The sequence below is a fragment of the Cucurbita pepo genome, unplaced genomic scaffold (assembly GCF_057944985.1).
Source record: "Cucurbita pepo subsp. pepo isolate OVF unplaced genomic scaffold, ASM5794498v1 scafford_48, whole genome shotgun sequence".
Lineage (NCBI taxonomy): Eukaryota > Viridiplantae > Streptophyta > Magnoliopsida > Cucurbitales > Cucurbitaceae > Cucurbita > Cucurbita pepo.
In genome coordinates, this window is record NW_028257953.1 from 96806 (window position 1) to 114263 (window position 17458).

Here is a 17458-nt window from a genome sequence, read left to right on the forward strand (position 1 = left end):
GATTTCACCCTCCTTGCTATGAACACTAAGAGCCGAGACTTATACCTTATTATCCAAAAATGAGAGGAAATTTTTAGGATTAAACTCTTTTTTTTTTTTTGGGGGGGGGGGGGGGGGGGGTCCCAAAACCGACATTTGAAATTCAAATTTGATCAATCAATCCACTGTGTTTCAATTCTAAGTCCTTTATGAAAATGTTGCAATCACCGTAAAGCTGAAGATCAAGAGTTTGTCAATTTCAATAAAGAGAGTATTTTATGAAGGAAAGGTTCACCTCTTCTTAATAGTTCATTTCTTTGTTCCTAAGATTGAGCCCATAAATCCCAAATTCATCTCTAGAGAAGTCTTGTCCAATGCCCCATGATTAAGAAAAGCCCTAAAAATAACAAGAAAAATATGGGTAGATGGCCACAAGTCTCAAAGGGAAGTTATTGCCAACAAAGTGGGTCTTAAGTTCGAGTTCACTTGCAAATAAATAAGTCTACCCTAGTTTTCATAAGTAGGAACTATTTTCAAAATAGCAAGAAGGAAACATGACAATACATCATACGGTCTCGATCATTGGTTCGTAATGTGAGATTCATATAGAGGCTCGCGGTGGCTTTTGGACTGTCCTCCTGTGGAATTTATTTGCGTGGGTCAGTATTAAGCTGAACTCTTAAAAGGACAAACTGCTGTGTCTAAAATAATGGGTAGATTTTATTAAGATTGTTAATGATGTGGTTGAGCAAACTAATAGTTACCAAAAGGACTCTAGGAATAAGAGTTATTCTAGAATAATATTTAACAACTATAGGAATAAATAATTCATTGAGATTTTCTCGTTTTGTGGGAACACTTAGACCTACTCCACGACTGCAATTGTTTTAAATCACTAAATACCATACCATAAGAAAAAGTTTATTGAGTTTAAAATTTTGTCAAAGTTGTTCGATTTTTATGGTAGAATTGGTAACTAATTTATAAGCCCTCTAGAGCATTTTTATTATCCTTTAATTTTAGTACCAACACATTAAGCGGAAAATTAGATTCGTCTGCTAGGCAACCAGAAGGTTCAACCACACCAGAGGTCGTTCCTTCGGCATTTTTACATGAAGCTTTAGCGATGTGATTCTCGTAAGTTAGGTTTATGTCTTTCAAGCTTAATCCAGTGCAATGGTTTATTGGGCTACAATCAAAATTGATTGCTATTTCAGTGGCGGAAGTTCCCTTGATGTCTTCGTATGTTACTTCGCTAACTTTAACTCCGGAAGCCTAATCAGAATAAAGAATAACGATCAAAATATGCTAAGAAAACGGATAAACAAGGACATCTATAAACTTTTTTACCACCTAAAAACTTCGTACCATATTAAGATATGTGAGGGTAGCCGAGTCCGCAATTTATTACCCATAAGTGTAATTTAATGTAACAACAAATAATACTAATAATTTAGCACCCATTTTAAACCAAACAAATTTCAAGCCATTAAAGATAAAATAAATCGATTGTTTATAAAATTAAAAATTTGAGTTCTATTCAAATGTAAGGTTAAATATAATTAGAAAAAAAATTAACTTGTGTGAGATTAATGAGAAAATATACCTGACCAGGGCAGTCTTCCCCATGTGGGCAGTAATTTTGATTAATTATGATTGGATTTTTCACATTATCCATAATAATGTGTTGAAAATAAACTTTTGTAGCAAATCCACGGCTTGGTCTTCCCCAAGACTTAATCCTTACTCCATTCTGAGTCCCGGTGAAAGTAGATAATGTCACTGTAACGTTATGCACTCCATCCTCCTCGGCCTTTATCCCCAAGCTCCCAATGCTACAAATACATTCAATAAAATACCAAATTTTTCATGAGGTTCAATTTTCTCACTTCAACCTAATATATTAAATAACAACTTTGATCCAAAATAATTTTAAAATAATTTAAATCTTTTTTCTCACCTTCAAAATAACTTTAGGATATATTTTTAATGATTCAAATTTAATTCAACGTTTAGGTTTATCTTTTAAAATTTAGTGCGACAAATTTATTTAACCCTTTAAAAAAAAATTCAAAACATGTTCGTCGTAATCTAGCTACCTGATTCCATGTCTAGGTCCACATGTAATACTTTCCATCCACAAGTTGGAGGTCCCTGGACTGATTGAGATGCAGTCGTCGCCGTTGCTAATGCTCGAGTTGAGGATGGTCACATATGATGATTGTTCCACATGGATGCCATCAGTGTTTGGACTATCGTCTGCAGCCGAGACATTCACTCTTGTCATATGCACGTTTTGACACCCACTCACCACAATGTTGAACTTTTGGCTGTTAATTGAAGACAATCCATTGATGTTCACGTTTCGTGCATCATTTATTCGAAGACTCTGTCCATTCAAAAGAATCGAAAGCAAGAATTAGTACAAATTTAAATTAATATTGTAATTAATGGACTCATTTTCTTTCAACTTTCGGCTAAAGAAAAATTTTCAAATTTTATTTTTTATCTAGCCAACTCAAATTTTGCATACCGTGGCTCCAGTGGGGCAACTCTTCCCCGAGTGTTTACAATTCCATAACGCAGTTCCTTGCCCATCGATAATACCGCCAGTAATGGAAAGCCCATCTATGTGACGAAACTCAATCCAAGATTTATTCTTAGCTAAAACTTGAATGTCCGAGGAAGCCACAAGAGTTCCATCAATGAGAACAGTAATAACATTGTTCTTACAATGCCCATTAAAGCTCACACTTCGAACGTAGAATATACCATTGGGAACGTAAATAGTGGCCGGTGTAGACGAGTCACAAGCCTTAGCCCATGTCATTTGAAGAACAGACGAGGCGTCGGTCTTTCCATCGGGCTTGGCACCGAGGCTAATAATATTGAATGTTAATTCAGCAGCCAAGGCATGGTTACAAAACAGAAATAGAAGGGAAAGAAAAACATGAAAGGTTACGAGAGGAGCCAAAGAAAACTTAATGATACAAGGCCTCCTGATAAGCATGAGAGAGAGAAAAAGGAAGCAAGTGATGGGAAAATGGAAGAGCTGTGGAGTCATATTTATAGGTTAATGCTTACCCTTCTAACTCTAATTTGAACTTACCCGTCTCAACTACTATTCTATTCTTGTTCTATTTAACAATTATTGTTTTTACACCCTTTAACTAATTTTGATTAGGCATGTCACGTGGGTAAATCTCTGCCTCCTGCCAACCTTTTTAAATTGAAGGCTATCTTATAAGATAAGACACTCATTGCCATTTTAATGACCATCTCTCATTTTTAGTTTAGTTGAATTAAAAAAAGTTTCTTTGTCAATATGATTTTATTTTTTATTTAACTAAAAAAAGACATGGGGAGATCTTAGCCAAAAAAACAAAAACCCTAATTTTTCCAACGGCTTATTTTGTAAAAAAGATGTTTAATTTTAATTGTTTGTGTCAACTAAAGAACTATGCAATGTAACAACATCGGTTTCATTGATCGGGCTTCTCAACCTCCTACTATAATAATAACAATTTCCTAATACTTTTAGGTGTTTATATTTGTAGATATTAATTCTATATGGATTCTCTATTATAATAAAAATAATAAAATATTCTAGAAGATAGTATGGAGAAAACACTATCATGTATTTTTCATAGTCTTTTTTATTTGTAGTTGGTGATGTAATATAGAGTCGGTGACTTTTTATTTGCAAAGATGTCACACAAACAAAGAGAAGCAAAATTGTTTGTCATATTTGGAACTATCCAATAAATTTACAAATGCACCACACAAAGAAACAATTTAGGGATGTTACACTTTTCGAAGTCTCAAAGTCTATCGTTGATAGACTATATCGATGATATGCCGTTTTTATATGGATCGACAAATTTTTTATCATTAAAGACTTTTCTTTTACCGCCTCTCACTTATCGGAGTTCTCTTTATAACTCTTGAGGTAGATAAAAGTATCGCATTGACAACTTGCATCATTTCTGTCTTTATACTAGAGAATGTTTAAGTGTTTTTCTTCCGTCTCTATCATAAAGTGGTGCATAGCTCTAGGGTCGACCATTGTGCTCTTGGCCGATCTATGGTTAACCTAGTCCTCAATGTACATAAGACATTGACAATTTTGTCTCTACAGCTCTTTTCTTGAAAGCAAATAGGTACTTTAAGACCCCCAATGCAGGGTTTTCGACGGTTTGGCTCGGAAGGCATGAAGGTGCACTGTTTGTGGGTATTCAGATTCTCGATAGACCACCTCGTATATGAAGCTGGACGAGGACCATTGATTGTTGTTGTTGTGGCTGTGAAGTCCTTGCCATGGATTTCTACCCATCTTTTTGGAGGATTCATAGTCTCCTCCTACTGCTTCAAGTCTCCCATTGTTGGGATTTATGCCCTAAAGTTTTGTAATTAATTATTTCATAATTCTTTTATTCGTAATTTTATATTATCGCTGGTATGGAAAATCCAAGATGTCACGGCACGAATTCTGAGACTTCGAAACTCGGATCGAAAGTAAAAAGACGAAAGCGAAAACAAATAAAAACATAAGTAAAATAAAATAAGAAAATGGAGTAAAATTAAAATCAAATTAAGTTAAACAATTCCACATTAAAATAAAATTACAAGACTTCCAATTTATTACAAAGGGGAAAATGGACTTGGATACAACTAGAAAATGAAATAGACAAGACTGACAAAATGGAAAGAAGGACTGAAGTTCCGTAACGACCCTCTCTCTGACTGCATAGCTCTCGAACGCTCCTCCACCTTGACTCTGCAACCTGCGAACAACTGAAAAAGAAAACAAAACGGGGTGAATTTATAAATATACCTAGTAAGTATCCTGCTTGTAGGAACGACTTAAGTAGAGTAACTAATCTTCGATCTCTACCAATTGATTAGCCCAGGACATGCCCAGTTGTTTTGCAGCAGACATGTTTGTGTACTACGATTCAAGGAGCCAACTTGGCTGTAATACCACTTATCACAATCACATTCTTGTGGAGCGGGATAGCGATTTTGCGACACTTATTTTAACCCGATGAACAAGTCCGCAGTATGAAAATTGTAAGTCGTAGACAATTGGGACGTTTGATCGAGCCTTGGTCATGTTCGAAAGAAAGTGTTTTAGAAAATGTAAGCGAGAAAAATGCGCAGAATCTTTTTTTTTTTTTTTGTTGCTAGAAAACAATGTTACAGGCTAAAAGCAAATAAGCAACAACTAAACTTTTATAGCATATAACCCCGTAGGAAGAATTGACGACTAGTTTCATCACCCTGTAGTACATTTTGGAGCATTTTAGCCATGGAGGGCGTAGACATGATTTTGTGGACAGGTCATGCCCCCGTACTAACACAACAAGAATAGTAAATGCCAATCTAACATGAAAGCAAGTAAAGGGGTTGGAACGGGCATGCGGTCGTGGACAATACGTTTTGGACAACCATCGTCATTGGAACACCTGACACGCGACCGTAAGCAACACGCCTTGAAAAAGCCTGACCGTGACACCTTGCAACTTGACTGAAGCTCACCTCGCCTTGACAAGGTGTGTAAGTTGTAAGGTTAGTAGGCAAGATCTCGCTCCTTATGTGAATTATATGCATATGTTAGCTACGTCTTACGATCTAATTAGGTTATAATTAGTTACCGTACCTAATAACTTAGATTTTATTGCATGATGATAGATTATGTGCCCTAAAATCTGAAGTGGTACTTGACGTGGGGGTAGAGCAGGTAGAGCCTTGACTGAGACCGACCCTGCTCAAATTCCTTATAAGGAAAGGCACGCTAAGAACAAGTGTGAGAATAACTGGATACCATGACACTACAATCTATGATCCAGGCCACTCAGGTAAACTAGGGTAACATAAAAATGTTGGATCGGCATGGCAACCCTAGAGGGGGGGGGGGGGGTGAATAGGGTTTTAACGATAAAAGTGTTTAAACGTGATTAATTTTTCTGATGATGAAACTTTTTCCAAATAAGTAGAAGATGATAATTACTATAACAAAGTAATTCAAGTCAAAACAATAATCAAGTAGAACATGTAATAAATCACAATAATAATTTTGAAATTAAATAGGAAAGAGTTAGAGAAAATGACACCGTAGTGTTATAGTGGTTCGGTCAAACTCAACCTACTCCACTCTCCAAGCGCCTCTTGGGAATTTGAATAAAGAACTTTCTCGACTCTTTCCACGGATTTGAGCCAAACCGCTACACCGCTCTTTTTACGAGTTCAAGAGCAAACTCAATCCTTTCCACGGCGCAGGATCAAACCGATACAAGTATTTGAGTTTGATAATAACACACCACAACTCTCTCAAAGCGTAGATTTACAATTTGGGATACTCACAACTATTTCCTCACAATACAATAATAATCCCTCTCAAGACTAAGATGAAAAGAAATAAACTTGTAAGCTTGGAGAGAGCAACAAACAATGGAGACTTTGAACAAATGAGGATTGGAGAATGTATGTAAGTTGTGTGTTTTAAAATGTGGGGAAGATGAGTTTATATAGAGGAGAAAAGTGGCAAAATGTAGGATTGAATGTTGACCTTTGGATTGTGTTAGGAATAATGAAAGGTGGAGATTAAAAGTAAATAAATAAGAAAATTTTCTAAATTCATTTATTTCAAAATTTTAATATAATAGTAGTATAATATAATAATAATAATAAAAAGTTATGTGAGTAACGGTCAAATGAAATTCAAAATTTATTATAAATATAATAATATAATAATAATAAAAATGGACGTGAGTAACGGAAATTCAAATTTATATTTTGTAAAAATAACTTTATTTAAAAATATAATAATAATAAGAAAAAAAAAATAATAAACTCCACCATTTGTTACTCTCCCAAAATTATAAATGTCATACTTTGATATATTTTGATTTGTCCATCATTTTGATTTTGCTGACACATCATCACGTTGGGTATGTTGTCTCGATTGTAATTTCTTCGTTTTAGCTCTGATTTGAGTAATTGAAAAGTCGTTGAAATCGTTATTCCCGACCTTATACTGTGGACAGTTCAAAATACTGAAAATAGTTAATAATTAAAAAGTAGTTTGTTATCATCAAAACATCAATTAATTAATTGAAATTAATTAAAGTGAGATCAACGGCCAAAAAGCCAACAAAAAAGTGGGGACAATGTCAGAATATCTTGGACATGGAGAGTATTGAGATTCATGCCATAAAGCCTTGTAATTAATTGTTTAATTTTAATAATATATTTGATTATTTTATTTAAAATTTAACATTATCCATGGTATGAAAAGTCCTAGATCATTGATGTAATCTTAAACAACATGTGATTGACATACAAGAGAATCATGTTTAAGAATAACCTAAAGGGTCTATCGTATGTCGATAAGGTTTGGTCTCTTATCCTGATAACATGATTGATACGACTCTGTCTGTAATTGTTACAAACGATTATATTCAAATCGTTCATGTTGAAACATGTGAGTGGGTGTATCTTATACTGCAAAGAGTTTGTATAAGATTGGACCACGAAATTTTTTTATCTCGCTTCACAAATTCATTAATCGAGAAAATTAATATTTTACAGGTTGACCATATGCGACTCAATCTCAATCCCAAGGGAGTTGAGAATGACTTTTATAGCAAATGTAATATGTCTACTGTTTTGGGAACTTGACCAAATAGGGAGCTGGGAACATAATTTCACGAGATGAAATTCACTCTTTCCGATATAGAATAAGTAGACGAGTAGTTCCCTTAAGTGCTGATTTCGGGACTTGAACAATGGAGTCACACTCTCTCACCGACCCTGGAAGGACTTGGTTTATGGTTTGATCATAAGTAAATTGTTCATGAGAGAGTTATGGCACTTAAGGCATAAGACATTGCGAACAACTCGTGATAGCTTGTAACGATTATATCAACGGTCAAAACTTGTTGTACACTATATAAGCGTGCAACTCTAGGTCTACAATGGAGTGGCCTATAGTTAATGAACAAAGTTGATTAATTAAGGAATATATTTAATTAGTTTTACATCATTGCAGCTTATAATCAATACGGTCATAATGTTCCTTTGCCAGCTCATAGTAACACGAAAATGATCGATTTAGTTGAAGAAAAATTTGAAAGAAGAAAAAGTATTTAATTTGAAGTGTTCAAATTGATATTTAACATATCAGATCATTAAATACAAGAAAGAGAAAAAATATATTTAACTTGGAGTGTTTAAATTGCAATTTAATATATTAGATATATTAAATTGCAATTTAAACACTCCAAGTTAAATATGTTATATTAGATTATTAAATATAAAGAAAGAAAAATACATTTAAGTTAATGGGTTCAAATGGAGTGTTTAAATATATTTATTGCTTTTGATATACTAAATGTTAAAATAATCCATGTATACAGATAATTGAATGAAAATATATATTTGAAATTTGAACGAGATTTAAATTAGTTAAATATATATTAGAATATCTTATGACATTTAAATATGATTGGGAAAAGATGTTATATCCTACCATGTTAGATATTCAAATATATTATTTGGTAAATATCCTCAAATAGCGGTAGAGAAGACCCTTGGGTTGACCCAAAAAGTATCCCACGTTTCCCCAGTATTCTCTCTAAAAGTCTCCTTCTCCCATCCTTGCAGATTTTCTTTCAAGAAGCAACCACAAGCCTTGACTTTGTGTTCGATTCCTAGCGATGAATACTTTAGGGTGGAGATTCAACTATTGGAGAAGTTGGAGCAAGTAGATTAAAGATCTGCGAGAACTTTCTCCATATTTCTTCAATGTAGTTTGTTTAACATTTTGTTTTGTTTAATTCTAAGTAGGATCAAGAACGATTCTAATACTTTCGGCGCGCTAGTTAAACGTTCATTTCCAACCGAGAGGTCAGCGGGACTCTTACAAGTTCAACCCATTGACATCTAAAGGGAAGAACATAACCCCAACTCGTCCAATAAGAGAAAGATCTAAACACCAATGCCACTTTTTGATGCAGGTGAAAAAGAGACAAAGCGACCACTATCCAATGCGAGTCTTGTGAAGGAGAAAATGTTGACAAGTGGCCAGCTATAACAGCTTCCAATGAAGCCAAATAACTTGAGTACACATTCTCATGTGCACCGACCTCGATGGTTCAATTACAAAACACCCCCCGGGTCCAAAAGTGGGATTTTGTGACAAAATGATATCACAAAGACTTTATGGAAGCTACCCTGCTTTTTTTAAAGTACCATCACTGTTGGCACCCAGCATTCACTTGATCCACTGACCACGGTGAAGGCTCGAGTGAACAACTTTGGCAAGGCCAGTGCTCTTATCCAGCACGAGTGTCGTCCAAAATCATTCTTCACCGTATCTGCAGATGTAGACATCCAAGCGGTTGATATGAGTGCTAAAGTTGGACTAGCTTTCGCCCTCGAGCCATGATAGAACAATTTTACTCGCTATGGCTGGAAGAATTAAGGTAGAGTTTTCTGGTACATAGCCTTAAGTTTTTTGTTGAGACCTTGTTTATACGTGTTGATCAAGTCTTACCCGTTGTTTTGGAGTGTAGAAATAAACGTTAAGACATGAATTGAGCAGCTCAGTTCAATAAAGACATGAATAATAGTTGGTTTGTCCTATCACGCTAATTCGACCAAAGGAGGATCCTAAATTGTGATTCAACTTCCTAGACATGTATATTTCTATCCTAACAATCTGATCACAAAATATCAAACATGCCCAAGTCAATTCCTACAAGTAATGTTTAAAAAAAAAAAAATCGAATTGACTATTTACATGCTCGGTTTTACCCATTCCTCAAGCTTAAATCACTACAAATATCATAATTAGGTCCTAATTCATGTAAAAAAGAAAAGAGAGAGAAATCAGTAAAAAGTTTTAAAAACAACATACATATATACCATCTTGATATGAATTGACTTGGACATGTTTGGTATTTTGTGATCAGGTTGTTAGGATAGACATATACATGTCTAGGATGTTGAACCCACAATTTACAATCCTCCTTTGGTTAAAATTGAACAAAAAACATTAAAGAGTTTAAAGGATGGGGTTTAGATCAACCATTAATTGTTAGTTCAACTGAACTAACCACACGATCATCTTCTACCTTGTGAACCATTCGGACATGCGTGTGGGGAAGGCTTAGATAGTCTGATATCACCCTCGTTCAGCACATTCTAGGCCTCGATTGAAATTGGTTCCTTCACCAAACTTCAAGATATCTCGAACTTGAACACGTCGGTACCAACTTCAGCAATTAACATATTACTAAGAAAGAGATATTGAGGCACAAAATCATGGGGTTAACCAAACTTACCCCATACTTCGGTGACTGAAACTTTTTTGCATTTGAACGTTCTATCCCTCAGTTCACTATGATTTCACCCTCCTTGCTATGAACACTAAGAGCCGAGACTTATACCTTATTATCCAAAAATGAGAGGAAATTTTTAGGATTAAACTCTTTTTTTTTTTTTTTTTTTTGGGGGGGGGGGGGGGGGGTCCCAAAACCGACATTTGAAATTCAAATTTGATCAATCAATCCACTGTGTTTCAATTCTAAGTCCTTTATGAAAATGTTGCAATCACCGTAAAGCTGAAGATCAAGAGTTTGTCAATTTCAATAAAGAGAGTATTTCATGAAGGAAAGGTTCACCTCTTCTTAATAGTTCATTTCTTTGTTCCTAAGATTGAGCCCATAAATCCCAAATTCATCTCTAGAGAAGTCTTGTCCAATGCCCGATGATTAAGAAAAGCGCTAAAAATAACAAGAAAAATATGGGTAGATGGCCACAAGTCTCAAAGGGAAGTTATTGCCAACAAAGTGGGTCTTAAGTTCGAGTTCACTTGCAAATAAATAAGTCTACCCTAGTTTTCATAAGTAGGAACTATTTTCAAAATAGCGAGAAGGAAACATGACAATACATCATACGGTCTCGATCATTGGTTCGTAATGTGAGATTCATATAGAGGCTCGCGGTGGCTTTTGGACTGTCCTCCTGTGGAATTTATTTGCATGGGTCAGTATTAAGCTGAACTCTTAAAAGGACAAACTGCTGTGTCTAAAATAATGGGTAGATTTTATTAAGATTGTTAATGATGTGGTTGAGCAAACTAATAGTTACCAAAAGGACTCTAGGAATAAGAGTTATTCTAGAATAATATTTAACAACTATAGGAATAAATAATTCATTGAGATTTTCTCGTTTTGTGGGAACACTTAGACCTACTCCACGACTGCAATTGTTTTAAATCACTAAATACCATACCATAAGAAAAAGTTTATTGAGTTTAAAATTTTGTCAAAGTTGTTCGATTTTTATGGTAGAATTGGTAACTAATTTATAAGCCCTCTAGAGCATTTTTATTATCCTTTAATTTTAGTACCAACACGTTAAGCGGAAAATTAGATTCGTCTGCTAGGCAACCAGAAGGTTCAACCACACCAGAGGTCGTTCCTTCGGCATTTTTACATGAAGCTTTAGCGATGTGATTCTCGTAAGTTAGGTTTATGTCTTTCAAGCTTAATCCAGTGCAATGGTTTATTGGGCTACAATCAAAATTGATTGCTATTTCAGTGGCGGAAGTTCCCTTGATGTCTTTGTATGTTACTTCGCTAACTTTAACTCCGGAAGCCTAATCAGAATAAAGAATAACGATCAAAATATGCTAAGAAAACGGATAAACAAGCACATCTATAAACTTTTTTACCACCTAAAAACTTCGTACCATATTAAGATATGTGAGGGTAGCCGAGTCCGCAATTTATTACCCATAAGTGTAATTTAATGTAACAACAAATAATACTAATAATTTAGTACCCATTTTAAACCAAACAAATTTCAAGCCATTAAAGATAAAATAAATCGATTGTTTATAAAATTAAAAATTTGAGTTCTATTCAAATGTAAGGTTAAATATAATTAGAAAAAAAATTAACTTGTGTGAGATTAATGAGAAAATATACCTGACCAGGGCAGTCTTCTCCATGTGGGCAGTAATTTTGATCAATTATGATTGGATTTTTCACATTATCCATAATAATGTGTTGAAAATAAACTTTTGTAGCAAATCCACGGCTTGGTCTTCCCCAAGACTTAATCCTTACTCCATTCTGAGTCCCGGTGAAAGTAGATAATGTCACTGTAACGTTATGCACTCCATCCTCCTCGGCCTTTAGCCCCAAGCTCCCAATGCTACAAATACATTCAATAAAATACCAAATTTTTCATGAGGTTCAATTTTCTCACTTCAACCTAATATATTAAATAACAACTTTGATCCAAAATAATTTTAAAATAATTTAAATCTTTTTTCTCACCTTGAAAATAACTTTAGGATATATTTTTAATGATTCAAATTTAATTCAACGTTTAGGTTTATCTTTTAAAATTTAGTGCGACAAATTTATTTAACCCTTTAAAAAAAAAATTCAAAACATGTTCGTCGTAATCTAGCTACCTGATTCCATGTCCAGGTCCACATGTAATACTTTCCATCCACAAGTTGGAGGTCCCTGGACTGATTGAGATGCAGTCGTCGCCGTTGCTAATGCTCGAGTTGAGGATGGTCACATATGATGATTGTTCCACATGGATGCCATCAGTGTTTGGACTATCGTCTGCAGCCGAGACATTCACTCTTGTCATATGCACGTTTTGACACCCACTCACCACAATGTTGAACTTTTGGCTGTTAATTGAAGACAATCCATTGATGTTCACGTTTCGTGCATCATTTATTCGAAGACTCTGTCCATTCAAAAGAATCGAAAGCAAGAATTAGTACAAATTTAAATTAATATTGTAATTAATGGACTCATTTTCTTTCAACTTTCGGCTAAAGAAAAATTTTCAAATTTTATTTTTTATCTAGCCAACTCAAATTTTGCATACCGTGGCTCCAGTGGGGCAACTCTTCCCCGAGTGTTTACAATTCCATAACGCAGTTCCTTGCCCATCGATAATACCGCCAGTAATGGAAAGCCCATCTATGTGACGAAACTCAATCCAAGATTTATTCTTAGCTAAAACTTGAATGTCCGAGGAAGCCACAAGAGTTCCATCAATGAGAACAGTAATAACATTGTTCTTACAAGGCCCATTAAAGCTCACACTTCGAACGTAGAATATACCATTGGGAACGTAAATAGTGGCCGGTGTAGACGAGTCACAAGCCTTAGCCAATGTCATTTGAAGAACAGACGAGGCGTCGGTCTTTCCATCGGGCTTGGCACCGAGGCTAATAATATTGAATGTTAATTCAGCAGCCAAGGCATGGTTACAAAACAGAAATAGAAGGGAAAGAAAAACATGAAAGGTTACGAGAGGAGCCAAAGAAAACTTAATGATACAAGGCCTCCTGATAAGCATGAGAGAGAGAAAAAGGAAGCAAGTGATGGGAAAATGGAAGAGCTGTGGAGTCATATTTATAGGTTAATGCTTACCCTTCTAACTCTAATTTGAACTTACCCGTCTCAACTACTATTCTATTCTTGTTCTATTTAACAATTATTGTTTTTACACCCTTTAACTAATTTTGATTAGGCATGTCACGTGGGTAAATCTCTGCCTCCTGCCAACCTTTTTAAATTGAAGGCTATCTTATAAGATAAGACACTCATTGCCATTTTAATGACCATCTCTCATTTTTAGTTTAGTTGAATTTAAAAAAAGTTTCTTTGTCAATATGATTTTATTTTTTATTTAACTAAAAAAGACATGGGGAGATCTTAGCCAAAAAAAAACAAAAACCCTAATTTTTCCAACCGTTTATTTTGTAAAAAAGATGTTTAATTTTAATTGTTTGTGTCAACTAAAGAACTATGCAATGTAACAACATCTGTTTCATTGATTGGGCTTCTCAACCTCCTACTATAATAATAACAATTTCCTAATACTTTTAGGTGTTTATATTTGTAGATATTAATTCTATATGGATTCTCTATTATAATAAAAATAATAAAATATTCTAGAAGATAGTATGGAGAAAACACTATCATGTATTTTTCATAGTCTTTTTTATTTGTAGTTGGTGATGTAATATAGAGTCGGTGACTTTTTATTTGCAAAGATGTCACACAAACAAAGAGAAGCAAAATTGTTTGTCATATTTTGAACTATCCAATAAATTTACAAATGCACCACACAAAGAAACAATTTAGGGATGTTACACTTTTCGAAGTCTCAAAGTCTATCGTTGACAGACTATATCGATGATATGCCGTTTTTATATGGATCGACAAATTTTTTATCATTAAAGACTTTTCTTTTACCGCCTCTCACTTATCGGAGTTCTCTTTATAACTCTTGAGGTAGATAAAAGTATCGCATTGACAACTTTCATCATTTCTGTCTTTATACTAGAGAATGTTTAAGTGTTTTTCTTCCGTCTCTATCATAAAGTTGTGCATAGCTCTAGGGTCGACCATTGTGCTCTTGGCCGATCTATGGTTAACCTAGTCCTCAATGTACATAAGACATTGACAATTTTGTCTCTACAGCTCTTTTCTTGAAAGCAAATAGGTACTTTAAGACCCCCAATGCAGGGTTTTCGACGGTTTGGCTCGGAAGGCATGAAGGTGCACTGTTTGTGGGTATTAAGATTCTCGATAGACCACCTCGTATATGAAGCTTGACGAGGACCATTGATTGTAGTTGTTGTGGCTGTGAAGTCCTTGCCATGGATTTCTACCCATCTTTTTGGAGGATTCATAGTCTCCTCCTACTGCTTCAAGTCTCCCATTGTTGGGATTTATGCCCTAAAGTTTTCTAATTAATTATTTCATAATTCTTTTATTCGTAATTTTATATTATCGCTGGTATGGAAAATCCAAGATGTCACGGCACGAATTCTGAGACTTCGAAACTCGGATCGAAAGTAAAAAGACGAAAGCGAAAACAAATAAAAACATAAGTAAAATAAAATAAGAAAATGGAGTAAAATTAAAATTAAATTAAGTTAAACAATTCCACATTAAAATAAAATTACAAGACTTCCAATTTATTACAAAGGGGAAAATGGACTTGGATACAACTAGAAAATGAAATAGACAAGACTGACAAAATGGAAAGAAGGACTGAAGTTCCGTAACGACCCCCTCTCTGACTGCATAGCTCTCGAACGCTCCTCCACCTTGACTCTGCAACCTGCGAACAACTGAAAAAGAAAACAAAACGGGGTGAATTTATAAATATACCTAGTAAGTATCCTGCTTGTCGGAACGACTTACGTAGAGTAACTAATCTTCAATCTCTACCAATTGATTAGCCCGGGACATGCCCAGTTGTTTTGCAGCAGACATGTTTGTGTACTACGATTCAAGGAGCCAACTTGGCTGTAATACCACTTATCACAATCACATTCTTGTGGAGCGGGATAGCGATTTTGCGACACTTATTCTAACCCGATGAACAAGTCCGCAGTATGAAAATTGTAAGTCGTAGACAATTCGGACGTTTGATCGAGCCTTGGTCATGTTCGAAAGAAAGTGTTTTAGAAAATGTAAGCGAAAAAAATGCACAGAATCTTTTTTTTTTTTTTTTGTTGCTAGAAAACAATGTTACAGGCTAAAAGCAAATAAGCAACAACTAAACTTTTATAGCATATAACCCCGTAGGAAGAATTGACGACTATTTTCATCACCCTGTAGTACATTTTGGAGCATTTTAGCCATGGAGGGCGTAGACATGATTTTGTGGACAGGTCATGCCCCCGTACTAACACAACAAGAATAGTAAATGCCAATCTAACATGAAAGCAAGTAAAGGGGTTGGAATAGTGTTTTAACGATAAAAGTGTTTAAACGTGATTAATTTTTCTGATGATGAAACTTTTTCCAAATAAGTAGAAGATGATAATTACTATAACAAAGTAATTCAAGTCAAAACAATAATCAAGTAGAACATGCAATAAATCACAATAATAATTTTGAAATTAAATAGGAAAGAGTTAGAGAAAATGACACCGTAGTGTTATAGTGGTTCGGTCAAACTCAACCTACTCCACTCTCCAAGCGCCTCTTGGGAATTTGAATAAAGAACTTTCTCGACTCTTTCCACGGATCTGAGCCAAACCGCTACACCGCTCTTTTTACGAGTTCAAGAGCAAACTCAATCCTTTCCACGGCGCAGGAACAAACCGATACAAGTATTTGAGTTTGATAATAACACACCACAACTCTCTCAAAGCGTAGATTTACAATTTGGGATACTCACAACTATTTCCTCACAATACAATAATAATCCCTCTCAAGAATAAGATGAAAAGAAAAAAACTTATAAGCTTGGAGAGAGCAACAAACAATGGAGACTTGAGGAGAAAAGTGGCAAAATGTAGGATTGAATGTTGACCTTTGGATTGTGTTAGGAATAATGAAAGGTGGAGATTAAAAGTAAATAAATAAGAAAATTTTCTAAATTCATTTATTTAAAATTTTTAATATAATAGTAATATAATATAATAATAATAATAAAAAGTTATGTGAGTAACGGTCAAATGAAATTCAAAATTTATTATAAATATAATAATATAATAATAATAAAAATCGATGTGAGTAACCGTTAGATTCAAATTTATATTTTGTAAAAATAACTTTATTTAAAAATATAATAATAAGAAAAAAAAAAAATAATAAACTCCACCATTTGTTACTCTCCCAAAATTATAAATGTCATACTTTCATATATTTTGATTTGTCCATCATTTTGATTTTGCTGACACATCATCACGTTGGGTATGTTGTCTCGATTGTAATTTCTTCGTTTTAGCTCTGATTTGAGTAATTGAAAAGTCGTTGAAATCGTTATTCCCGACCTTATACTGTGGACAGTTCAAAATACTAAAAATAGTTAATAATTAAAAAGTAGTTTGTTATCATCAAAACATCAATTAATTAATTGAAATTAATTAAAGTGAGATCAACGGCCAAAAAGCCAACAAAAAAGTGGGACAATGTCAGAATATCTTGGACATGGAGAGTATTGAGATTCATGCCATAAAGCCTTGTAATTAATTGTTTAATTTTAATAATATATTTGATTATTTTATTTAAAATTTAACATTATCCATGGTATGAAAAGTCCTAGATCATTGATGTAATCTTAAACAACATGTGATTGACATACAAGAGAATCATGTTTAAGAATAACCTAAAGGGTCTATCGTATGTCGATAAGGTTTGGTCTCTTATCCTGATAACATGATTGATACGACTCTGTCTGTAATTGTTACAAACGATTATATTTAAATCGTTCATGTTGACACATGTGAGTGGGTGTATCTTATACTGCAAAGAGTTTGTATAAGATTGGACCACGAAATTTTTTTATCTCGCTTCACAAATTCATTAATCGAGAAAATTAATATTTTACAGGTTGACCATATGCGACTCAATCTCAATCCCATGGGAGTTGAGAATGGCTTTTATAGCAAATTTAATATGTCTACTGT

General features: G+C 34.3%; 1 protein-coding gene across 1 annotated transcript; it reads right to left on the bottom strand.

Moving 5' to 3' along the window:
* Positions 1–4144: 4144 nt before the first annotated feature.
* LOC147783941 (polygalacturonase-like) lies at positions 4145–14722 on the bottom strand. The gene is made up of 8 exons (XM_087120980.1): positions 14466–14722; positions 12904–13249; positions 12470–12759; positions 11976–12204; positions 11396–11644; positions 10941–11007; positions 9232–9356; positions 4145–4375 (listed from the first exon to the last, which is right to left on the bottom strand). The coding sequence occupies exons 1-8, from the start codon at positions 14720–14722 to the stop codon at positions 4145–4147; spliced, it is 1794 nt and encodes a 597-aa protein (XP_086977106.1).
* Positions 14723–17458: the final 2736 nt, after the last annotated feature.

Bases quoted from the DNA above. Each gene is read 5' to 3' on its own strand.
- LOC147783941 (XM_087120980.1), bottom strand. From the start codon at position 14,722: ATGAATCCTCCAAAAAGATGGGTAGAAATCCATGGCAAGGACTTCACA. The intron at 13,250-14,465 runs GTTAACCATAGA...CAATATTATTAG, and splicing joins TTATGTACATTGAGGACTAG to CCTCGGTGCCAAGCCCGATG. The intron at 11,008-11,395 runs GTACTAAAATTA...TAAATTCCACAG, and splicing joins ATTTTCCGCTTAACGTGTTG to GAGGACAGTCCAAAAGCCAC.